General features: G+C 41.7%; 1 protein-coding gene and 1 non-coding gene across 2 annotated transcripts; one reads left to right on the forward strand and one right to left on the reverse strand.

The window, feature by feature from the left end:
- Positions 1–5,540: 5,540 nt before the first annotated feature.
- LOC128688004 (serine protease 33-like) lies at positions 5,541–27,236 on the reverse strand. Its single transcript, XM_070083714.1, has 9 exons — positions 27,114–27,236; positions 25,053–25,159; positions 24,736–24,878; positions 23,872–24,037; positions 22,690–22,811; positions 18,709–18,849; positions 16,782–16,927; positions 12,473–12,617; positions 5,541–5,676 (listed from the first exon to the last, which is right to left on the reverse strand). Exons 1-9 carry the CDS (start codon positions 27,180–27,182, stop codon positions 5,624–5,626), a joined length of 1,092 nt encoding a protein of 363 aa, XP_069939815.1. The 5' UTR covers positions 27,183–27,236; the 3' UTR covers positions 5,541–5,623.
- Positions 6,611–6,683, forward strand: TRNAK-UUU (transfer RNA lysine (anticodon UUU)). The gene has a single exon. It is a non-coding gene; the product is annotated as a tRNA-Lys (tRNA).

Consider the following 27,236-nt stretch of genomic DNA (forward strand, 5'->3'; position numbering starts at 1 on the left):
TACCCTCGACCTGCATCAAGTCATCCAGCGCAGTGCCATGATGAACCTCCACCTCCACAGTTCTCACCAACTGGGCATCCTTATCACACACTTCAGGCCGAGCTGGCATCACCACGCCCTCCTCAACTGCAGACCCATGATCCAGGTCTGTACCAACATCCTGACAAGGACGCTCATTGCCCAAAATGTTCCCAAACGTCGACACTGTTGACGTTTCCGCATCGCTACCATTCACTTCCGCGATGACCTCATCCAGCACTAGTACAACGTCCAGGGAAGTGATGTCCCCCCCGCGTAGCCCCTGCCATCTCCTTTTCTTCGGCCCTCTCAACCTCCTCACTCCATGTCAAACTCTGCTGAGGCCGAGTCGAATACGGCTGATCTCGATCCTCTCTCCTTTCCTCCACATCTCGTCGTTGCTGCTGGTCCTTATCACCACGTCGTCTTTCACATTGCGCAGCCAGGTGATCATACGACCCACACAAACGGCAAGTGCGTCGCTGCCCAGCGTATGTCACAAAAACCCGAGTCCTGAAATCTTCCATCACCACGTACGATGGAATAGGATGTCTGAGCGTCATCTTGACAGAGAATGTACCCTCAGGTATCCCCACATACGGGCCATCTGACCACCTTCCTGCAGTGACCGTATGTATTGTGCCGTATTTACACATAGTGAACCGGATATCAGATGCATCCGCCTCGAACGGCACATTCCTGATCTTAACCCATGTGTAATAGCTGGATACATCATGCAGTCTCACCGTCACAACATGATTAACTGGTATGGCCACTTCCTGAAACTTATTCACCACTGTCTCATACACATTCGCCGAACTAAATTTTACAAAAATCCTCTTCGTACCGTTCAGTGCAAGTCCACAAATCTCCTCATTGGCTATTCCGTAGGTATCTCTGATAATTGCAGGCAGAAGCAACTCCATTGATGGCCCCGTTACAGCACCACTGGTTAATTCAATGCAAACAGTATTTATCCGGCGCCAGCCATGTTTGTGAAAATGATACTGCCACCAGACAACTCCAGGGGGCAGCAGCAGCACACGTCCTCTCCACTCAAGGGTTGAGAGACGAATTATGTTGGAAATTGGCACGAAGTGCGGGTTTACCTAATGCTCTATTTGAATAGCCAATTAGGCGAAACAGTGTCTTCCTAAAGCTGTAACCCACATGTAATCATACAAATTGTAAAACCATCCAGTGTAACTTGAATGTATTTTAGCGAAATAAACATATTTATCTGTCGAGAGATATTTTTTCAGAGAAAGTGATATGAGTGATATGAGATCCAAGGAGTGATGAAACGACAAGTCTGTAGTCAATATTTCGCATCAGGCAAGTAGTTGGTAAACATTCTTGACTACCATACCTTTCGAAGGAGGTACCTTAATGCTGCACTGGGATTCTTGATCCAAGTAACGGAACAGTCTTCCTCTTCATAATAACACTGACAGCTGAACATATATGTTCACCTAGAATTGTGTAGAATTACGTTTCATTAAAGACATCTGTACGGCATTACACTTTTGTAAGATCTGACTTTATATCGCACCCATTAGCTAGTTAATTAAAACGGGAGCTGAAGAAGCACTTTAACCCGAAAAGAATAATTAAAACGGCGTATCTGAGAGGCAAAAAAGTGGATACAGGTGTTCGAGTCACATGACAGTCTCGACAGTTATCACACCCAATGACTTAAATGAAAAAGAAGTGTGACCGTCAAACGTTGAGGACACAGCTGATCGAGTCAAGTTATTACAAATTAGTGCTGTTGTGATTTTGGCACCGTGCTTCTCACGTGTTTCAGATCATCCATTGCAAATATATCAAGCATATGACACATCATGGGAATATGGCCAGTCAATAGATCAATGACACGATAAAATGAATGAAGATAAGCACACTGACGGAGCAACTTACAATGTAAGCTGACTGATGTGAGTACGACTGGTATGGATATACCAATCATACTGTAAGAGTAGCCCGTCTATCTCAAGATTAGCGGACGGAGGATAAAACATCCACCAGTTAGAACTGAATAACCGACACGGGTTTAGCGCATCATGCAGTGTATGTTGGAAAATTACACTTTAGTTCTGACGCCCAGACTATTGCAGCCACGGCCTATAACTACCTTCCATATTTGGGTCGTTACAACTGGTTTTTACTATACTTACCTCTGAAAAGTCAGTGAACATAGTCTGTTAGGGGTGTGATGTTTTCTAGATGTCCACCCTAGTAGGACCTCTATGTAAACTAGTAACTACCTCTATACAATGTTGTGACATGTTTCATAGACTTGATAAATAGTTGACGAGATTTACCTCGTAGACACCTGTGTGGGAGGTCTAGTACTGATGCAGCAGTCGTCTTCAGGACAAGTCAGATATGATTTGTCTCAATCTACGAGTTCAAAAGGTTTCACTTAACCATTATGTACACTTTGAGAGTAACACGAGTTAAATTATAATCCAGTGTGACACCGAATATATCGTCTCCTCGCGCTAGGGATGTTTAGTCATCTTATGACTTCGTTAGTTCAATGTTCGTGTATTAAATATGGTTTAACGTAAGTCCGTTACACATATTTTAGTTAACTCCGTGATCATGCACGTCATCACTACGAAATGTTAACGTTTACTGGTCCTCAGCTGTCTGACACCTCTGATCCTGATGTTTTGACAGGTCAACCAACCTAGTGCGAGGCCACACATGTCTGAAGGTTGGTGTTTCCTCTATTAGAAGGGGGTTACGTTTATTTAGATCGCTATTACTGCCATATAATTAAAACCTTACGAATTATAACGTACAATAAGTGTCTAGCAGCGGCAACTTACATTTACTGAATGGTAACAAGAGGCTGTCAGCACTGACCTAGTCTGGCGCCTCGACGGGACGAGTCAAATTCAGTGTTATAAGACTCACTAGACTTCCTCTTGTGGATCCTTCCCTTCCACTTATATAAAAGAAAATTTCTAGAAAATATGCATCGTTCTGAATATTTTATTAAAGCACCTGGTGAGCGAAACGTAGTTTAAGAAAATATTCAAAACCTTGCATAAGAGACCGATTATATAAATAGCCTGACTGGTGTAACAACTAGGCTTAGGCTTGGTTAATATAATTTAAGGCCTATCAGCTAAACAAGGGTCATTAAGAATGATGGTAACTTTTTTTTCGTTATGCTCAGATTGAATTTAGAAGAGTTATTGCGAAAAACAGTTTTCACACTGACAATTTAACAGAAAACGGGCTGACCAATTTGGCTGAGCTTCCCTGATCGGCTTAACTGACACGACATATACATGCTTGGCTGCAGGTACTTCCGGCAGATGTGCATATACTTTAAGGATGATCAAACTAAGTGCACAGTATATGGTTAGCCTCATGAACATTTTGTGCCTGACTGTCCACTTACCGAGGAATAAAGGCCTGTTAAGGTGCCTTGATAAGTGTGAAGGGCTTTTCATTCAAAGAATTGGAACCCTCCCTTACCTTGGATCGACTCTATCTCAAATTCCCCTGGCGTTGTATGACCACTATTGAGTTTAGCCTCCACATGAATGAAGTAGCTAGGAATACAGAGATACACCGTACAACAGCCTATATATGTTGAGAAATCTTATTTGTGAAAATAAGTTACCAGACATATATCCAGATGTACCCCTATTAACACTGTTAGGGTCTAGTTCATATTCCTTTTGTATATCTACACGCCCAATGTTTCCACTCTTGCCGGGAATCGAACTATGTACCCTCAGCGTGTAAAGCGAGAGCTTTGCCTATCAGGCCACAGACGTTTGCTGTGCAAATGGGTTATTGCCCCTATAACTCACACAATGTACATACATGTATTGTTCATAAATCACAAATGTAGTTACAGCAAGCACTCATCAGTCACAACCACATGCAGTTATTGAAGTCATCAGTCACAAACATACAGTTACTTCACTCATCAATCATAAATACACGTGGCAATAATGATGACTTTTTTCAAAAAATCTTTATTTTTCAGTCTATTAAGGTTTGTGAAGCTAAAAAGGTCATTTATAAGGCAAAGTGTGAGGATTTACTTAGAAGAGAGAATAATTATAAAAAATCACATATCGAAGTACATAAGCTTCAATAAACATACTGATTTACAAACATTAATAAATACGAGAGTCGCCCTACTGTGCAATTTGGATTAAATATAAATACTTTGAGATGATACCATCATGATGATATCATGATGGTATCATGATACCATCCCACTCCACCTGCGTTCTGGATTACTACTATATTGGATTATAACTCCTGGATGTTGGTCATATTATATATATTTATATTAGTGGTCGTGGGAGGGAGGATAGATGGACTGTGTGGTGTTGGTGGTTGTGGGAGGATAGATGGACTGTGTGGTGTTGGTGGTTGTGGGAGGATAGATGGACTGTGTGGTGTTGGTGGTTGTGGGAGGATAGATGTGTCTTGTAGTGGAACAGAGAATGAATGAGTCTTGTGTTGATTGTAGGACAGGGGATAGACTGGTCTTGTGGTGGTGGTGAGACGGAGGATAGACTGGTGTTGTTGTGGTGGTGGTGAGACGGAGGATAAACTGGTCTTGTGGTGGTGGTGAGACGGAGGATAGACTGGTCTTGTGGTGGTCGTGGGACGGAGGACAGACTGGTCTTGTGGTGGTGGTGAGACGGAGGATAAACTGGTCTTGTGGTGGTGGTGGTGAGACGGAGGATAGACTGGCCTTGTGGTGGTCGTGGGACGCAGGATAGACTGGTCTTGTGGTGGTGGTGAGACGGAGGATAAACTGGTTTTGTGGTGGTGGTGAGACGGAGGATAGACTGGTCTTGTGGTGGTGGTGGGACGGAGGATAGACTGGTCTTGTGGTGGTGGTGGGACGGAGGATAGACTGGTCTTGTGGTGGTGGTGAGACGGAGGATAGACTGGTCTTGTGGTGGTAGTGAGACGGAGGATAGACTGGTCTTGTGGTGGTGGTGGTGGGACGGAGGATAGACTGGTCTTGTGGTGGTAGTGAGACGGGGGATAGACTGGTCTTGTGGTGGTAGTGAGACGGAGGATAGACTGGTCTTGTGGTGGTAGTGAGACGGAGGATAGACTGGTCTTGTGGTGGTGGTGAGACGGAGGATAGACTGGTCTTGTGGTGGTAGTGAGACGGAGGATAGACTGGTCTTGTGGTGGTAGTGAGACGGAGGATAGACTGGTCTTGTGGTGGTGGTGAGACGGGGGATAGACTGGTCTTGTGGTGGTGGTGAGACGGAGGATAGACTGGTCTTGTGGTGGTAGTGAGACGGAGGATAGACTGGTCTTGTGGTGGTGGTGGTGAGATGGAGGATAGACTGGTCTTGTGGTGGTGGTGAGATGGAGGATAGACTGGTCTTGTGGTGGTGGTGAGACGGAGGATAGACTGGTCTTGTGGTGGTGGTGAGACGGAGGATAGACTGGTCTTGTGGTGGTGGTGAGATGGAGGATAGACTGGTCTTGTGATGGTGGTGAGGCGGATGATAGACTGGTCTTGTGGTGGTGGTGAGACGGAGGATAGACTGGTCTTGTGGTGGTGGTGGGACGGAGGATAGACTGCTAGACGTTTCATTCAGTGGCAAGTGTTGCCTGGACCAATAGTTTTGTTAATCCAATGAAGGAATGCTGTGGGAAATAACAAAAATATTAATTATTTTACCCAATATAAATAAGTCACTGATTTTTTTGGGGGTTATCCTGGGTGATCTACACATGCTGCTATGTATGATAATTTATGTAACTGTATTTATGTGTACCTCTCTCTACCTGAACAAACTTATTTAATAATCGTAAAAACATAATAGGATATATTTAAATGTCCCGCAGCTCGATCGCCAGCACACTCACCTCACACACTGAGGTCCGGAGTTCGAATCTCCGGTACGGCTGGAAAACATTAGGGACGTGTTTCCATAAGACACCTGCTGTCCCTGTTCACCCATCAGTATAAAATGGGTACCTGGGTGTTAGACGACTGGTGTGCGTCGCATCCTGGGACAAAACTGATCTAATTTGCCCGAAATGCTCTACATAACAAGCGGCTTTCTATATGGCAGTATGTCACAGATGTCAGCTAGGACTGTATACCTTGTACATGTACTTGTAGGAAATAAAAATATTATTATATATTATTATTATATTATTAATCAAGGAATCTGTTTTCCCTAGTAACCATAGCATCTGAAATACGTATTTATTCATATAACTGTGATGAGCCATTATATTTCGGAAGTGAACACTAAAATTATAGAGCATATATATATATATATATATATATATATATATATATATATATATATATATATATATATATATATATATATATATATATATATATATATATATATATATATATATATATATATATATATATGTATATATTTATGTATATATGTATATATATGTGTATATATATGTGTATGTGTATATATATATAGTGTATATATATGTGTGGATATATATATATATATATATATATATATATATATATATATATATATATATATATAATATATATATATATGAGTATTTTAGTGTACTGTTTACAACAACGCCCACAGCCCGGATAGCTCAGTCGGTAGAGCATTAGGCTTTTAACCTAAGGGTCCAGGGTTCGAGTCCCTGTTCGGGCGAACAATTTTTCAGTGGTAGTTGTAATGAGAAAGTTTACGAACATACATGAACTGTGCGGTGGTTCATCAGCAACATAACAAATCTGAAGACTTGGAAGAAACGAGCAGGACAAGACGAGATTACAAAGTAATACATGTTAGACCTCATCGTCTATAACAAGGGAAACAACACATTCTCATGCTATTACTGCTTCTGCCAGAAGAGTAAAGCAAAAGGCTCTCTTCTTACTCTATTCCAACTATCGTGAAACAAAGTGAAGGAAAATACCCTGCCGTATTGAAAAACATCGAAGAGGTTTAATAATAATGTAAATAGTGTATGCAAAGTGCATTATCATACATTCTATTTGCCTACAGTGACGCAGGTTTCCTGTCTGGATTCCAAACATTCTCTCTTTAATCGATTATGGTCAGGGCTCAACCTGTGTGTGATTCAACACAAGGATCAGACCTCAACCTCTGTTTGTGATTCAACACAAGGATCAGACCTCAGCCTCTGTGTGTGATTCAACACAAGGATCAGACCTCAACCTCTGTGTATGATTCAACAGAAGGATCAGATCTCAACCTGTGTGTGATTCAACACAAGGATCAGACCTCAACCTCTGTGTATGATTCAACAGAAGGATCAGATCTCAACCTGTGTGTGATTCAACACAAGGATCAGATCTCAACCTCTTGTGTGTGATTCAACACAAGGATCAGAGCTCAACCTCTGTTTGTGATTCAACGCAAGGATCAGACCTCAACCTCTGTGTATGATTCAACACAAGGATCAGACCTCAACCTCTTGTGTGTGATTCAACACAAGGATCAGACCTCAAACTCTTGTGTGTGATTCAACACAAGGATCAGACCTCAAACTCTTGTGTATGATTCAACACAAGGATCAGACCTCAACCTCTTGTGTGTGATTCAACATAAGGATCAGACCTCAACCTCTTGTGTGTGATTCAACATAAGGATCAGACCTCAACCTCTTGTGTGTGATTCAACATAAGGATCAGACCTCAACCTCTGCGTATGATTCAACGCAAGGATCAGAGCTCAACTTGGGTGTGTGATTCAACACAAGGATATTAAGACTACCGTACAGCCTTTCCTTGAAATGTGATTCACTCTCACTATCACTAGTCTTGTCTGCGCATGGATCTGCGCATGGGTCTGAAGTGCTCCTCTGTTTTTACTCTCACGTACTGCTTTACTTTCCTTTACAACATGAACGTAGATAAGTATGTTTATGGAGCAATTTGCAATGTAAACAAACTAATGTTGTAGTGGCCAGGCTTAGGCTTGGTTACAAGTACTTCTGAAAGTTTGGGAGACACACAGATGATGATCAAACTAAATGCAAATTATGTGATCAGGCATATGGTCACTGTCTTGAACACTATGTGCTTAATTGTCCACTTATTGAGAAATATAGAGATATACAGTATAATAACCTGTGTGACATGTCAAAATATCTTATTAATGAAAATAAGATACCGGATATATTATGCAAATTTCCTAAATTTGCTTGTAACAGATAAGTGAACTGTAGATATAAATCCATATGTACACCTGCTAAGTCTTTTGGGGCCTAGTTCCTAGGCCTTTTGTGTATTAATATGCTCTTGCGTTACCGTCCACAGGATGGATATGGAGTGCACAATAAACTAGCCACTTCGGTGGCAAAAACTAATCTGTGACTCGAGTCGACTAATCTGTGACTTGAAAATGGTCCATGGGGGACCGAAACCTCGTGAGTTAGTTTAACATGTTTATTATGCACCCCATACTCATGGTGTGGGCGGTAGTCAAAAGATTACAGAGGTACATAATGGGTCCTCCAAGCTTCCAGTCAGACACGAGTGCAAGTAGTGGCGCCGCATAATCAACCAATGATCTAATATAAGCAAGATACGTCATTTTCACAATTTTAACATTAGCTCCATACCTGGGACGAAAACCTGCCACAACTCTAAGTGCTCTCAGCCTTTCTTTGTATTGGCGACAAAGTCTCGTTACAACCGGTCCAAGTAGTGGAACCTCAAAGCCTAGATAATTGTATCTGCTTACATATTCTAGAAGAGACCCATCATGCAACTGGATCTGACGAACTGTGCCTCTCTGTCGAGGAGGACGCCTATTGAGTATCTTTGTTTTAACAGTATAGATTATCAACCCCAGGTCCTGACACGAGGCTAGTACATGATTAAGGATGTTTTGGGTGTTAGAGAATCCAGTGGTGTGAATCATTATATCATCAGCAAAACTAATCACATAATGATGATAACGTTCCTTTCCTCAGTGCGGGTGTTTGGTTAAATGTATCCGACCTGCATTATCATACATTCCATTTCTCCACACTGACGTGAATATGTGGATTAGGATGCTTCATATGCTGAGTCTGAGCACTGTGTTGATTAACACCCATTGTTTGTTTGATTCGTCAGGAACTGCGTCCTGACACGGGTCTTAATCCTAAAACAACCCGTATGAGGATCTTCAAGGGGATGTCGATCTAATTCAGCTGTTTTGTGGACGCGATCTGAGTCTAGTGATTAAACATCTATATTAGGGGCTAAACCTATGTGAGTGACTCCACGCAAGGCGTGGTGGAGGCTTGACCCTCCGAACGCGACGCCTAGCTCCAGAGGAGGGATTTCCGTATCTCATAACCCCAGCCTCTCATCCCCCTGTACCTCAAGAGCCGAGAGAGGCACACCCCTGAAGCCATTATCCTAGCCCCCTGTACCTCAAGAACCGAGCATTAACCTAGCCCCCTGTACCTCAAGAGGCGAGCATTAACCTAACCCCCTGTACCTCAAGAGCCGAGCATTAACCTAACCCCCTGTACCTCAAGAGCCAAGCATTGACCTAGCCCCCTGTACCTCAAGAGCCGAGCATTAACCTAGCCCCCTGTACCTCAAGAGCCGAGCATTAACCTAACCCCCTGTACCTCAAGAGCCGAGCATTAACCTAACCCCCTGTACCTCAAGAGCCAAGCATTGACCTAGCCCCCTGTACCTCAAGAGCCGAGCATTACCCTAGCCTCCTGTACCTCAAGAGCTGAGCATTAACCTAACCCCCTGTACCTCAAGAGCCGAGCATTGACCTAGCCCCCTGTACCTCAAGAGCCGAGCATTAACCTAACCCCCTGTACCTCAAGAGCCGAGCATTGACCTAGCCCCCTGTACCTCAAGAGCCGAGTATTAACCTAACCCCCTGTACCTCAAGAGCCGAGCATTGACCTAGCCCCCTGTACCTCAGGAGCCGAGCATTAACCTAACCCCTGTACCTCAAGAGCCGAGCATTGACCTAGCCCCCTGTACATCAAGAGCCGAGCATTAACCTAGCCCCCTGTACCTCAAGAGCCGAGCATTAACCTAACCCCCTGTACCTCAAGAGCCGAGCATTGACCTAGCCCCCTGTACCTCAAGAGCCGAGCATTAACCTAACCCCCTGTACCTCAAGAGCCGAGCATTGACCTAGCCCCCTGTACCTCAAGAGCCGAGCATTAACCTAGCCCCCTGTACCTCAAGAGCCGAGCATTAACCTAACCCCCTGTACCTCAAGAGCCGAGCATTAACCTAGCCCCCTGTACCTCAAGAGCCGAGCATTAACCTAGCCCCCTGTACCTCAAGAGCCCAGCACTGACCTAGCCCCCTGTACCTCAGCCAACGAAGACGCTTTGTAACTATACCTCAAAATCCTCAAAGGGCAGAGGAGCCGTAGGTCAACTCCTTAAGAGCCCTAGGAGCCATAACACAACACTCAAGAAGTCATAGAAGTGGAGATCAACATCTTCGAAGCCCAGGAGCTTCAGCATAACACGCCCAAAAAAAAGGTGAGGAGCTGTAGATCACCCCGATCCATAAAGGAGGAGACCAAACAGAGTTGAATAACTATAGGCCAATATCCAATTTACACCCTCTCTCAAAAATCTTCGAAAAATTAATTCATAAACGAATCTACTCCTACCTCATCTCCCAAAACATTCTCAACCCCTGCCAATTTGGATTCAGGCCTAATAAAAATACTAATGATGCTATTATACACATGCTAGAACATATATACACTGCAATAGAGAAAAAAGAAGTCCCACTGGGGATCTTCATTGACTTACGTAAAGCTTTTGATACAGTTGACCATGACTTGCTCCACGTAAAATTGTCACACTATGGTATTAGAGGGCACTCCCTCAACTACCTCAAGTCTTACCTCAGCAACAGAAGCCAATATGTGTACGCAAATGGGGCAAGCTCTTCCTCTCAACCAATTACAGTTGGTGTCCCACAGGGAAGTGTCCTTGGCCCTCTTCTCTTTCTCCTATACATAAATGACCTACCAAATGCTTCGCAATTACTCAAACCCACACTTTTTGCAGATGACACTACATACGTCTTCTCTCACCCGAGCCCAGTCACGCTAGCCAATACTGTAAACACCGAATTACGGAAAATATCTACCTGGATGAGGACTAACAAACTTACACTAAACATTGACAAAACCTACTTCATTCAGTTTGGTAACAGAGCTACAGATGTACCTCTTAACATAACGATAAACAGATCACCTATCACAAAGCTAACAGAGGGAAAATTCTTAGGAATCCACCTTGATAATAGACTCAAATTTCATACACATATACAACAAATTTCTAAGAAAATTTCCAAGACTGTAGGCATACTATCGAAGATACGGTACTATGTTCCACAGTCAGCCCTCCTGGCCCTTTATCACTCTCTTATTTACCCCTATCTCACCTATGGAATTTGTGCATGGGGCTCAACAACAATTAACCATCTCAGACCACTAATTACCCAACAAAAGGCTGCAGTTAGAATGATAACAAATTCTCACTACAGGCAGCACACTCCACCAATATTCAAAACACTCAACCTACTCACCATACAAAACATCCATACTTATTACTGCACCTATTACATACATAGAACACTTAACTCTGATATTAACCCTCCCCTCAAACATCTCCTTGCCAACCTCAACAGAACACATGACCATAACACAAGGCACAGATCACTCTTTGATGTTCCTCGTGTCCATCTCACGCTATGCAAAAACTCAATGCACATAAAAGGCCCTAAAATCTGGAATTCATTACCTGTAAATATAAAAGAAACACTACCTGTTTATAAATTCAAGTCTCTTCTCAAAGATCACTTACTCACTCAAAACCAAATAAATAGTGAATAACTGAACCTTATAAATTGTATATCCTATATGTTACTCACAATTATATCACACAAATGTTAAACCTAGGACCTAATCTAACTTTGTTATTTTTTAAATACACTACCTAACAGAATACTCCATTCTACTGAATGTACAGCAATGCAAGCAACCATATGACCTGTCTTTGTAATACTCATTTGTGCTTTATAGTTATCTGTTTATAATAATGTTTTATCACCGATTTCATCATTGCTTAGTCAATCTTAAGTTAATTTTAAGCCAGCCCGTAATGCTATGCATGTAAGTGGCTTTGGCATGCTGCTCTTACCTGTATTTTTTTGTACCTCTGTATGTATGCTAAAATTACTAAATAAATAAATAAATAAAGAAATAAATAAATACCTTCGAGTCACAGATGTGGAACACACTCAAGAGGTCACAAGTGCTTCTTTTCCAATTAGATAAGAGCAGAGGGAAAGAGAGGGAGAGAGAGAAAGAGAGAGAGAGAGAGAGAGAGAGAGAGAGAGAGAGAGAGAGAGAGAGAGAGAGAGAGAGAGAGAGAGAGAGAGAGAGAGAGAGAGAGAGAGAGAGAGAGAAATGAATCTTACGGGCAAGGTCGGTGTAGACACCAGGGAGACGGGGGTTGTCAACCTTGCATCCGTCACTATGGGCTGCCACTCCTACCTGAACATAGCGACCCACAGCTCCCTCTGCGCTTCCTTCGTGTACCACTAGAGGACCTCCCAGGTCAGCCTACGGGTACAGTAACACATTTTATCCACAGAACTCTGCCTGGCTGCAACTATTTTCTCTGATAAACGAATAAAATAAAGGTTAATCAAATATATAAAATTTGCAGTTACATATGATCATATGTATATGTATATGTATATGTATATGTATATGTATATATATATGTATATGTATATGTATATGGGTAAATGAGTTACGTAGGAGTGTCACTTGCTCGCCTGATATGTTATGTTGTAGTTATATTAACCTAAGAGATGTTACATTACAGATTATCTTAGGTAAAAGGACACAAGTGCAACTAATGTGACATTTTACTGTGGCAACGTTTCGCTCTCCAGGAGCTTTGTTAAGCCGTTACAAACAATACATGGACACAGAGGGTATATATAGGCTTAGAGTGAGGTGTAGTAGCTTTAATACTAGTGGTAGTAGTAGTAGTAGTAGTAGTAGTAGTAGTAGTAGTAGTAGTAGTAGTAGTAGTAGTAGTAGTAGTAGTAGTAATACATTACAGATTATGTTGCTGGCATTGTTTAATCCACATAATGCTTCCCACTCTCGTAATTTGTTAATTTGCTTCAAATGCTTTCATTCCCTCTTGTCTATATACTCGTAAGCTGTTATTTATAGTCAGAAAATACATAATGATGTCCACATTATTTCTACTGAACTGGTGTGTGATATACCATCCACAAAATTCACTTCAGTCTGTAACTGCTGAATCAGTAGTGGAAGACAACTTGATATCCCCATCGCCTTACTGAAGCCTCTCAGGTAAGGCTGGCGAATTTCATGGTCTTGTCTGCAAGCCCATCGTACGTGATGGTGTAGGACAGGGAGATCATCGTACGTGATGGTGTAGGACAGGGAGATCATCGTATGTGATGGTGTAGGACAGGGAGATCATAGTATGTGATGGTGTAGGACAGGGAGATCATCGTATGTGATGGTGTAGGACAGGGAGATCATCGTATGTGATGGTGTAGGACAGGGAGATCATCGTATGTGATGGTGTAGGACAGGGAGATCATCGTATGTGATGGTGTAGGACAGGAAGACCATCGTATGTGATGGTGTAGGACAGGAAGACCATCGTATGTGATGGTGTAGGACAGGGAGATCATCGTATGTGATGGTGTAGGACAGGAAGACCATCGTATGTGATGGTGTAGGGCAGGGAGATCATCGTATGTGATGGAGTACGATAGGAAGACCATCCTGTGTGATGGTGTACGATAGGAAGACCATCCTGTGTGATGGTGTACGATAGGAAGACCATCCTGTGTGATGGAGTACGATAGGAAGACCATCCTGTGTGATGGAGTACGATACGAAGACCATCATGTGTGATGGTGTACAATAGGAAGACCATCCTGTGTGATGGAGTACGATAGGAAGACCATCCTGTGTGATGGTGTACAATAGGAAGACCATCCTGTGTGATGGAGTACGATAGGAAGACCATCCTGTGTGATGGAGTACGATACGAAGACCATCATGTGTGATGGTGTACGATAGGAAGACCATCCTGTGTGATGGTGTACAATAGGAAGACCATCCTGTGTGATGGAGTACGATACGAAGACCATCATGTGTGATGGTGTACAATAGGAAGACCATCCTGTGTGATGGTGTACGATAGGAAGACCATCCTGTGTGATGGTGTACAATAGGAAGACCATCCTGTGTGATGGAGTACGATAGGAAGACCATCCTGTGTGATGGAGTACGATACGAAGACCATCATGTGTGATGGTGTACAATAGGAAGACCATCCTGTGTGATGGTGTACGATAGGAAGACCATCCTGTGTGATGGAGTACGATACGAAGACCATCATGTGTGATGGTGTACAATAGGAAGACCATCCTGTGTGATGGAGTACGATACGAAGACCATCATGTGTGATGGTGTACAATAGGAAGACCATCCTGTGTGATGGTGTACGATAGGAAGACCATCCTGTGTGATGGAGTACGATACGAAGACCATCATGTGTGATGGTGTACAATAGGAAGACCATCCTGTGTGATGGTGTACGATAGGAAGACCATCCTGTGTGATGGAGTACGATAGGAAGACCATTATGTGTGTTGGTGTACGATAGGAAGACCATCCTGTGTGATGGAGTACGATAGGAAGACCATCCTGTGTGATGGTGTACGATAGGAAGACCATCCTGTGTGATGGAGTACGATAGGAAGACCATCCTGTGTGATGGTGTACGATACGAAGACCATCATGTGTGATGGTGTACAATAGGAAGACCATCCTGTGTGATGGAGTACGATAGGAAGACCATTATGTGTGTTGGTGTACGATAGGAAGACCATCCTGTGTGATGGAGTACGATAGGAAGACCATCCTGTGTGATGGTGTACGATAGGAAGACCATCCTGTGTGATGGAGTACGATAGGAAGACCATCCTGTGTGATGGTGTACGATACGAAGACCATCATGTGTGATGGTGTACGATAGGAAGACCATCCTGTGTGATGGAGTACGATAGGAAGACCATCCTGTGTGATGGTGTACGATAGGAAAACCATCCTGTGTGATGGTGTAGGACAGAGAGACCATCCTGTGTGATGGTATAGGACAGAAAGACCATCCTGTGTGATGGTGTAGGACAGAGAGACCATCCTGTGTGATGGTATAGGACAGAGAGACCATCCTGTGTGATGGTGTAGGACAGAGAGACCATCCTGTGTGATGGTATAGGACAGAGAGACCATCCTGTGTGATGGTATAGGACAGAGAGACCATCCTGTGTGATGGTATAGGACAGAGAGACCATCCTGTGTGATGGTATAGGACAGAGAGACCATCCTGTGTGATGGTATAGGACAGAGAGACCATCCTGTGTGATGGTGTAGGACAGAGAGACCATCCTGTGTGATGGTATAGGACAGAGACCATCCTGTGTGATGGTATAGGACAGAGAGACCATCCTGTGTGATGGTATAGGACAGAGAGACCATCCTGTGTGATGGTATAGGACAGAGAGACCATCCTGTGTGATGGTATAGGACAGAGAGACCATCCTGTGTGATGGTATAGGACAGAGAGACCATCCTGTGTGATGGTATAGGACAGAGAGACCATCCTGTGTGATGGTATAGGACAGAGAGACCATCCTGTGTGATGGTATAGGACAGAGAGACCATCCTGTGTGATGGTATAGGACAGAGAGACCATCCTGTGTGATGGTATAGGACAGAGAGACCATCCTGTGTGATGGTATAGGACAGAAAGACCATCCTGTGTGATGGTATAGGACAGAGAGACCATCCTGTGTGATGGTATAGGACAGAGACCATCCTGTGTGATGGTATAGGACAGAGAGACCATCCTGTGTGATGGTGTAGGACAGAGAGACCATCCTGTGTGATGGTATAGGACAGAGAGACCATCCTGTGTGATGGTATAGGACAGAGAGACCATCCTGTGTGATGGTATAGGACAGAGAGACCATCCTGTGTGATGGTGTAGGACAGAGAGACCATCCTGTGTGATGGTATAGGACAGAGAGACCATCCTGTGTGATGGTGTAGGACAGAGAGACCATCCTGTGGGGTATGTATATGTTAGGTAAACATCACTAGTTCTTGTTTTAATCACGTACAATGTTCTATCAGTCACTGTAGTCACTCAGTGTGGTGTAGATAATTTGAACAGTAATACAAATATGGTTTCAGTACAGTATGAGGTACCCAGGCGATTATACTCTTCTATGATATGATAGAAAAATTATTTACACGTTTAAAATGTTTCTTCTGTTCATAATAATAATAATAATAATAATAATAATAATAATAATAATAATATTATTATTATTATTATTGTTATTATTATTATTATTATTATTATTATTATTATTATTATTATTATTATTATTAGTAGTAGTAGTAGTAGTAGTAGTAGTAGTAGTAGTAGTAGTAGTAATAGTAGTAGTAGAAATATTATTTTTCGAAAAGCATTATTATCATCATACTTATAACATTTTAATGCATTACCTGTACACAAATCAGGTGAATCATTCACCATGACAGAAATAAATATACAGTAGCGTTAATTTTAAATTTATATTTGTAACTCCCAGGATTGAGGTAAGTAGCCAGCATCCGAACTGACCAGGACTCTCACACGTCCACCTCACCACTAACCTCACAGGGAGGGCGGTGGGTGGCGTTGACGGGAGCGGCGCAGAAGGCGGTGACGATGTCTGTGTGACGATGATGTAGAAGGGTACAGTCTGCCTCCGTCATTATCCTCACTGCCACCTTCCTCAGCACAGGCGACGTCCCTGTCTCTGAAGCAACCACAATGACCTTTCACTCAACTGTCAGTATTTGAAAAGTTATTTTCTAATATTCTCGGCAAGTCTTGGTGGTGTACTGACATACGTATATTGTCCATGTTTATTCTAACTCAGTTTTCATGGAACACTGCAATGTTCCATTAGTGAAATATTTTAACGCGATAACTTCTGACTCCACTGTTACTACTACCACTGTCTCTACTTCCTTTCCTACTACATCTCTTGTCCCGTCCTTGTCTGCTGGCCTGTATATACTCCCTCCTTCTCTCCTTTCTGTTAATGTGACTTCGTAAATGGTCCAAGTCGGTCCGAAACGTCGTCGTAAGCTCCTTTCTCCTATGTGCGGGTTATTTGTGTATTGTTCCAGTCACTTTATTGTGCATTTTTGTTATTTCTGTGGCGAGAAACAGAGAAAAGTCATCGTTGTGGGTATATCTACATCAGTGAACTAGATGAACACAAACTTTCTCTTATATAAAGGACAAGCACAGTACCGTGACTGGAACAATACACACAAATAACCCTCACATAGGAGAGAGAAACTTACATGTGACAACGTTTCGGTCCGACTTGGACCATTTACAAGTCGCATTGTGTGACTTGTAAATGGTCCATGTCGGACCGAAACGTCATCATAAGCTTCTCTCTCCTATTTGTGTGCTATTTGTGTATTTCTCTTACAAAGTTCAATTTACAGTGTAAGAGTTGTTAAACTTCCTCGATTTATTTCAGAGTTCAGTGCTGCATCAGGTATAACCCCTTCCTCCTGAGGGCATGACTTACTACTCTCAACTAACACCTGGGCACTAAATGCTTATAACCATGACCATAATTTTTTAAGGGGTGGACCAGTAAGCCAGCGGAAGGCCTCGGTCAGATGACCAAAAGCTCCACTGGCAGGTCATCATCTGATTAAGAGCCACGTCAGGAAACACTTGTCCTATTTCCTGATGAGCGTTACCTAACACCCGGGTATCTGTTGCAAAGACTGGTTAGTTGACTGCGCTTACAACATGTCGACTTCGCAGAGGGTCATCAATTCTGCATGTAACCTGTTCAACACCTGAAAAGGATACTTTAATTCCTAAAAAAAAAAGGGGGAATTTGAGTAAACTTAGTGAGTTTACACTAATAGACATACATTTCTCAGTATATATACACTCAAAGACATAAATTTTTCGATATATGTAACATTCGTCTTTTACAAAAATTTATACACAGCTAGAATATATTGACCCACCGTTTCGCTCACAGGTGAGCTTTTTCTCCTTGACTTGAAAAAGCTCACCTATACTTTCGCCTCTTGTCAGAGGTGCTTGGGAATCACTTCTCAGGAGAAAAAAACCTCACCTGTGAGCGAAACATTGAGCAAAGAAAAATCCACAATCTAGTGTTTTTATTCCCACACCCGTCACCTTCTTTTACTTTGTCAGATCATCTAGGTACCTAATTAGTGTTAGGTAAACACTAATTAGGTGAAACGAGATTTGCCTACAATCTCAGCACTCCCGACAAGGTGGTACCAGTGAGCTACAAACCACCTTACGGTACTCAAGACCTCTCTTAGTAGTGTAGAGAGAAAGGGGCACAAAATTCACTCACTAAGACATAATTATTGGAAACGTTTCTCTCCTGGGACCATCACTACATTTTGTGTATCTTCGCTACTGACGGTGTCGCCTACCTTTGTACCCATGACCTCTTTTGCTTACAAACAAAATACGGAGCGTGGACGCCCATTATTCCAGCATGATAAACACAGTGAGGAGTACCTGCTCCCCATCCTGCTAGGATAGCGGTGTGGGTGGTGTAGTTGGTGAGGGGGTGAGGCAGACACACCGGCAACACCCCATCACTACTGAAGGTGAGAGCCTCCTTCAGGTGAACCAGTGCCACGTTGTTCTCAGTCACATCTAAAACACAAGAAAACAAAGAGACGACGTATGTTTTTTTTATTTCGTTTATCATATACATACATAATCCTCGCTTTTATATGCCTTTACCTACAAGATCATTCCCGCTATTAAATGAGAACTTACACGATACTAAACAACTGTAAAACAAGACTCAAGACTTAAATCATCGTTCACTGTAATTTAATTTAATTGATGTGACACCAGGTCTTGGTCTTCGTTAAACGTGGTCTTCGTTAAACCTGGTCTTCTATTATGTAGTCTCCTTGTGAGACCATGAACACTAAACTATATTTTTTTGTAAATGACAAATGTTAATTTTTAAACCAGGAAAGACGTGGCTCAACATTAGGGAATAAATACAGTGTCTTCAGAAAGTTTCTTTCTTCCACCCTCTCCCCCTCCTCAGCGCTGTATAGCCCTTGTGGCTTAGCGCTTCTTTTTGATTATAATAATAATAATCTCCCCCTCCTATTCAATCCTCGCCTTTCACCCCCTCCCCATATCCTCTTCCCCTTCCTTCCTTCCCCCTTCTCTCTCCCATGTAGGAAAAAGTATGTTACGTACAAGGACACGAGTATAACTAATGCGACATTTTATTGTGGCAAAGTTTCGCCCTCCAGGAACTGTATGAAGCCGTTACAAACAATACATAGATACGGGAGGGCTTGATAAAGCATCTGGAGAGCGAAACGTTCCCATAATAAAATGTCGCATTAGTTGCACTTGTGTCCTCTTACCCAACATATTTTCGGTAATTCTACCAACATTATAACTTTTTGGTTTGGCTGAGCAAAGCTTCAAACAACACAAATATTTGTCTAAAATAGAACCTACGTTGTCTGAACTTCCGGCAGATAGCCAGGTTATATTATAACTAGTAACTGGCAGATAGCCAGGTTATATTATAACTAGTAACTGGCAGATAGCCAGGTTATATTATAACTAGTAACTGGCAGGTAGCCAGGTTATATTATAACTAGTAACTGGCAGATAGCCAGGATATATTATAACTAGTAACTGACAGGTAGCCAGGATATATTATAACTAGTAACTGGCAGGTAGCCAGGATATATTATAACTACTAACTGGCAGGTAGCCAGGTTATATTATAACTAGTAACTGGCAGATAGCCAGGATATATTATAACTAGTAACTGGCAGGTAGCCAGGATATATTATAACTAGTAACTGGCAGATAGCCAGGTTATATTATAACTAGTAACTGGCAGATAGCCAGGTTATATTATAACTAGTAACTGGCAGATAGCCAGGTTATATTATAACTAGTAACTGGCAGGTAGCCAGGATATATTATAACTAGTAACTGGCAGGTAGCCAGGATATATTATAACTACTAACTGGCAGGTAGTCAGGATATATTATAACTAGTAACTGGCAGATAGCCAGGTTATATTATAACTAGTAACTGGCAGGTAGCCAGGTTATATTATAACTAGTAACTGGCAGGTAGCCAGGTTATATTATAACTAGTAACTGGCAGGTAGCCAGGTTATATTATAACTAGTAACTGGCAGATAGCCAGGATATATTATAACTAGTAACTGGCAGGAAGCCAGGTTATATTATAACTAGTAACTGGCAGATAGCCAGGATATATTATTACTAGTAACTGGCAGATAGCCAGGTTATATTATAACTAGTAACTGGCAGATAGCCAGGATATATTATAACTAGTAACTGGCAGGTATCCAGGTTATATTATAACTAGTAACTGGCAGATAGCCAGGATATATTATAACTAGTAACTGGCAGATAGCCAGGATATATTATAACTAGTAACTGGCAGGTAGCCAGGTTATATTATAACTAGTAACTGGCAGATAGCCAGGATATATTATAACTAGTAACTGGCAGGTAGCCAGGTTATATTATAACTAGTAACTGGCAGATAGCCAGGATATATTATAACTAGTAACTGGCAGATAGCCAGGTTATATTAAAACTAGTAACTGGCAGATAGCCAGGATATATTATAACTAGTAACTGGCAGGTAGCCAGGTTATATTATAACTAGTAACTGGCAGATAGCCAGGATATATTATAACTAGTAACTGGCAGATAGCCAGGATATATTATAACTAGTAACTGGCAGGTAGCCAGGTTATATTATAACTAGTAACTGGCAGATAGCCAGGATATATTATAACTAGTAACTGGCAGGTAGCCAGGTTATATTATAACTACTAACTGGCAGGTAGCCAGGATATATTATAACTAGTAACTGGCAGATAGCCAGGATATATTATAACTAGTAACTGGCAGATAGCCAGGTTATATTATAACTAGTAACTGGCAGGTAGCCAGGTTATATTATAACTAGTAACTGGCAGATAGCCAGGATATATTATAACTAGTAACTGGGAGATAGCCAGGTTATATTTATAACTAGTAACTGGCAGGTAGCCAGGTTATATTATAACTACTAACTGGCAGGTAGCCAGGATATATTATAACTAGTAACTGGCAGGTAGCCAGGATATATTATAACTAGTAACTGGCAGATAGCCAGGTTATATTATAACTAGTAACTGGCAGGTAGCCAGGTTATATTATAACTAGTAACTGGCAGGTAGCCAGGATATATTATAACTACTAACTGGCAGGTAGCCAGGTTATATTATAACTACTAACTGGCAGGTAGTGAGGATGTATTATAACTACTAACTGGCAGGTAGTGAGGATGTATTATAACTACTAACTGGCAGGTAGCCAGGTTATAACTACTAACTGGCAGGTAGCCAGGATATATTATAACTACTAACTGGCAGGCAGCCAGGATATATTATAACTACTAACTGGCAGGTAGCCAGGATATATTATAACTACTAACTGGCAGGTAGCCAGGATATATTATAACTACTAACTGGCAGGCAGCCAGGATATATTATAACTACTAACTGGCAGGCAGCCAGGATATATTATAACTACTAACTGGCAGGTAGCCAGGATATATTATAACTACTAACTGGCAGGTAGTGAGGATGTATTATAACTACTAACTGGCAGGTAGCCAGGATATATTATAACTACTAACTGGCAGGAAGCCAGGATATATTACAAATACTAACTGGCAGGTAGCCGGGATATATTATAACTACTAACTGGCAGGTAGCCAGGATATATTATAACTACTAACTGGGAGGTAGTGAGGATGTATTATAACTACTAATCGGCAGGTAGCCAGGATATATTATAACTACTAACTGGCAGGTAGCCAGGATATATTATAACTATTAACTGACAGGTAGCTAGGATATATTATAACTACCAACTAGCAAGTAGCCAGGATATATTATAACTACTAACTGGCAGGTAGCAGGATATAACTACTAACTGGCAGGTAGCCAGGATATATTATAGCTACTAACTGGTAGATAGCCAGGATATATTATAACTACTACCTGGGTGGTAGCGAGGATGGATCATTTACTACCTGGGTGGTAGCGAGGATGGATCATTTACTACCTGGGTGTTAGCGAGGATGGATCAGTTACTACCTGGGTGATAGCAAGAATGGATCAGTTACTACCTGGGTGTTAGCGAGGATGGATCAGTTACTACGTGGGTGTTAACGAGGATGGATCAGTTACTACCTGGGTGTTAACGAGGATGGATCAGTTACTACCTGGGTGGTAGCGAGGATGGATCAGTTACTACCTGGGTGGTAGCGAGGATGGACCAGTTACTACCTGGGTGGTAGCGAGGATGGATCAGTTACTACCTGGGTGATTGCAAGAATGGATCAGTTACTACCTGGGTGGTAGCGAGGATGGATCAGTTACTACCTGGGTGATAGCAAGAATGGATCAGTTACTACCTGGGTGGTAGCGAGGATGGATCAGGATCCTCCTGACGGGGGCGTGGACCAGCCGTGTCGCTGCTGCGTCAATGATGTGCCCTCCGACCACGACCTCGTAATTGTACTTGTTGTACTTCATCCTGTACACCAGAGTGAGCGAGTCATCTAGCAGCAAAATATCTTAAAACACTCTTAGCTAGACTGAATATCTCTGACAATATCCTGCTCGTCAACCTTGCTAACTTGCATAGAGTATATTCACAACACAGCAAGATGGCGTCTGGGAGTGGACGCCGTTCACTATTATAACAAATACACACATTACTGCTACAACATATGTTCATTTTGAAAGAAAATAAAGAAAAGGAAACTGTAAACAATTTCAAACTACCGAGGGAGACTTTTGACGGAGAAAATAGCTATTGTTTTCAGTTGTGTAGAAAATAAGATAAAATTAAAACAACAAGAATCAAAGAACGTTACAAAAATGAGGTGACAAAATACTTATTGACTATTAGCATTGAAGAATATGTAGCAACATACAGTGGTAGATGGATAATGAAATTTAATGTAGATAGATACTATATAATGGAAATAGGTGAAAGTGAAATTAGGCCACATGAAGAGTATAGACTGTGTAGTAAAATACTGAAAGGTTTATAGGGCTCTGTCATTATTAACTAAAAAATTGTCACCGGAATATCGTGAAAAATAAAATTTGAGAAACTCACGATACACAGGCAAGCTATTAAATAGCTTTCAAATGTATGGAAGGATAAATGGTAAAGAAAAGATATTCAAATTATTTGTTAGGTCAAAATTCGAACACCGAAATCTATATGGTGTCCATAACTAAAAAAAAAAAAAGTGGATAAGTTAGTTTGGTCCAGAGAAGTGCGACAAAATGGTTACCAAGAGCAGAAAAGCTGAGTTATAATGGCAGACTGTTAAAGGTAAAAATGTCTTCCCTGGCTGAGAGAAAGAAAAAAGGAGACACGATAACATGAAAGGACATAAAATAATAGACAAAACAAAAGATTATTTTCAAAATAGGTAATTAAAACACAAATATAATCAGGGACAGGAGCTGTAGCTCATCATCAGAAACAGGCACACGCAAGGATCTTCATGAAAATCCCGAGTACATTGTAATTATGAGTTGTCAACCACATGAACGGAATTCTTGTGTGTCTGCCTCACCTGTGGGCGCAGGTAGCAGAGGTGAGGACCCAGCTCTCGTGGATGACAGAGGCGCCGCAGAAGGGAGTAGCAGGCTCCTTTACTGCCACCAGCGCAGCCTGCCACGGAAACTCTCCTGGCTCCACCTTCTCTGACACAGAGGTCGTCTTGCCGCTTATACCGCACGCTGAGGACAGTGTTAGACACATTATTTAGTACGCTATATTTGTACTTAATCAAAATTTAGTGGTTGTAATTACTGGCAATAATCCGCTATGGATAAAATACTCTTGGTATTTCTTAAACATTTGTTAAAGTCATCTTTCAATTCGTGTTTGACTTATAAATCAAATGATAAAATTACTTAGTTATGAAGGAGTTCAGAAGACAAACGACTAAATTTATGATTGGAATGGGTGTCAAAAGTCAAGACTTAAAAGTGGAGTCATGAATGTTAGATTCCAGTTGCTACGACAGTATTTTGAAGTTTAATGGATGTGTGGTTGAAAACGTTTCCAAGCTACCCTAAATTAATTACACACGTGTGTTAGAAGTCCAATGCTAGTATTAAGAATGTCCAAGTCAAAAATTATAGGGGGGAAGGACAAAACCCATAAATTAAGATAAAGAATTTAATAATTGTCAAAATATATTAGGAGACTTTATAAATAACTCACACTTAGCAGAAGAAAGTTTGAAATTTCGGTACAGATGTGACTAGTCCAGTGGACCGAAACGTCGTGATGCTTCCTCTCCTGAGTGTGAAGTATTTGTTCCAACCATGAAAGTGTGACATTTTTATTCTTTTTATATTAGAAGATTGTCAGATTTCTTAAAAAACAAACAAGAGCGATTTAAACTATTATTTCTTGGTAGACTACTTACAACAATGGTCAGTGTTGGGGTTAGTGGCCTTCACCGTACACTGAAATCCCTTATAATTTCCCCTTTGGTTGGTTTTGAAAATGACTTTGAACCTGGTGATGTTGGTGGCAATGATGCTCTGGGGTATACCACTGCCGCAATATCTATGAGACAAAAAGGCACAAATTATTATTACGGTGTTTGGTTGGTCTAGGTCTATCAGGTATATTGACTGCCTAGGGTCAATAAGTGCATACACTAACTAGAATATACACAAACTATTGTGCATTATTATCGCTTCATGTTCGTAGATACTTTTTTTTTTCCTGTTAACTTACTTCATACGTTGGATTTTGAGAAAATCAGAACATTCTCCAGCATTATTTACTCCCTCCAGGTCGAAGACTTGACATGACATCGTCACCACCACCTTCCTGCTCGTAGGCTTGCGAAGAAAAATATATTTACAACACATTTATAAGTACTCTCAAGCACAAAATTATTTTATTACCAGCTAATAAACAATGTAAGCGCTATTAATTGGTGAATTGCTACTAATTTCTGCCCGAAATGCCCAGGTATGATAGTGGCTTTCTTTGTACTTAGCAAACCAAAATTGTAATTACACATTGTAACTTTTACAAAGAAATAAGCCTTTATCTTTATCTTATCTAAATACTTAATTTCTCTAAGCAATATTTGTTTATATTCTTATCATTCTCATCATGAGGCTGGTAACTAAATTAAACTGCGTATGTCACACGGAACATATTTTCTAATATTCCCTATTATATACTGACCAGAACTTACAGTAATGAATGTCACCACTGAGACTGGGAACTTACTATATTAACTAGTCACCATGTTGTGCCTATAATAAAACTACAACCAACAACCACAAAAACAACAACCTCAAGACACAACACAACCACAGGAACACACCAAAATCACAAGAACACACCAAAATCACAAGAACACAACACAACCACAGGAACACAATACAACCACAGGAACACAACACAACCACAGAAACACAACACAACCACAAGAACACAACACAACCACAGGAACACAACACAACCACAAGAACACAACACAACCACAGGAACACAACACAACCACAAGAACACAACACAACCACAGGAACACAATACAACCACAGGAACACAACACAACCACAGAAACACAACACAACCACAAGAACACAACACAACCACAGGAACACAACACAACCACAAGAACACAACACAACCACAGAAACAACACAACCACGAGAACACAACACAACCACAGGAACACAACACAACCACAAGAACACAACACAACCACAGAAACAACACAACCACGAGAACACAACACAACCACAGGAACATAACAACCACAAGAGCACACCACAACCACAAGAACACAACACAACTACAGGAACACAACACAACCACAAGAACACAACAGAACCACAGGAACACAAAACAACCACAGGAACACACCAAAACCACAAGAGTACAACACAACCACAGGAACACAACACAACCACAGGAACACACCACAACCACAAGAACACAACCACAGGAACACAACAATCACAGGAACACCCCACAGCCACAAGAACACAACACAACCACAGGAACACAACCAGAGGAACACAACACAACCACACGAACACAACACACCCACAGGAACACAACACAATCACAAGAACACAACACAACCACAAGAACACAACGCAACCACAGGAACACAACACAATCACAAGAACACAACACAGCCACAAGAACACAACACAACCACAGGAACACAACCAGAGGAACACAACACAACCACACGAACACAACACAACCACAGGAACACAACACAATCACAGGAACACACCACAACCACAAGAACACAACGCAACCACAGGAATACAACACAACCACAGGAAAACAACACAACCACAGGAACACACCACAACCACAAGAACACAACCACAGGAACACACCACAACCACAAGAGCACAACACAACCACAGGAACACAACACAACCACAAGAACACAACACGACCACAGGAACACAACCAGAGGAACACAACCACAAGAACACAACACAACCACAGGAACACAACACAACCACAGGAACATAACAACCACAAAAACACAACACAACCACAGAAACACAATACAACCACAGAAACACAACATAACCACAGGAACACAACACAACCACAAGAACACACCACAACCACAGGAACAAAACACAACCACAGGAACACAACACAGCCACAAGAACACAACACAACCACAGAAACAACACAACAGCAGGAACACAACACGACCACAATACAACCACAGAAACACAACACAACCACAAGAAAAACCACAATAATCAAAACAACAACAAATAAACAATAACAAGAACTGACCTTCAAGAGCCAACCACATTTAGTGTGATAGTCGTAAGCAGCTGGGTAGTTAGGGGAGGTGATGCTCATTGTTGTACCCCCACCCACCACCACCTCCGCCAGGGGCTGCCCACACTCAGGGCC

The sequence above is a fragment of the Cherax quadricarinatus genome, chromosome 10, assembly GCF_038502225.1.
Source record: "Cherax quadricarinatus isolate ZL_2023a chromosome 10, ASM3850222v1, whole genome shotgun sequence".
Classification (NCBI taxonomy): domain Eukaryota; kingdom Metazoa; phylum Arthropoda; class Malacostraca; order Decapoda; family Parastacidae; genus Cherax; species Cherax quadricarinatus.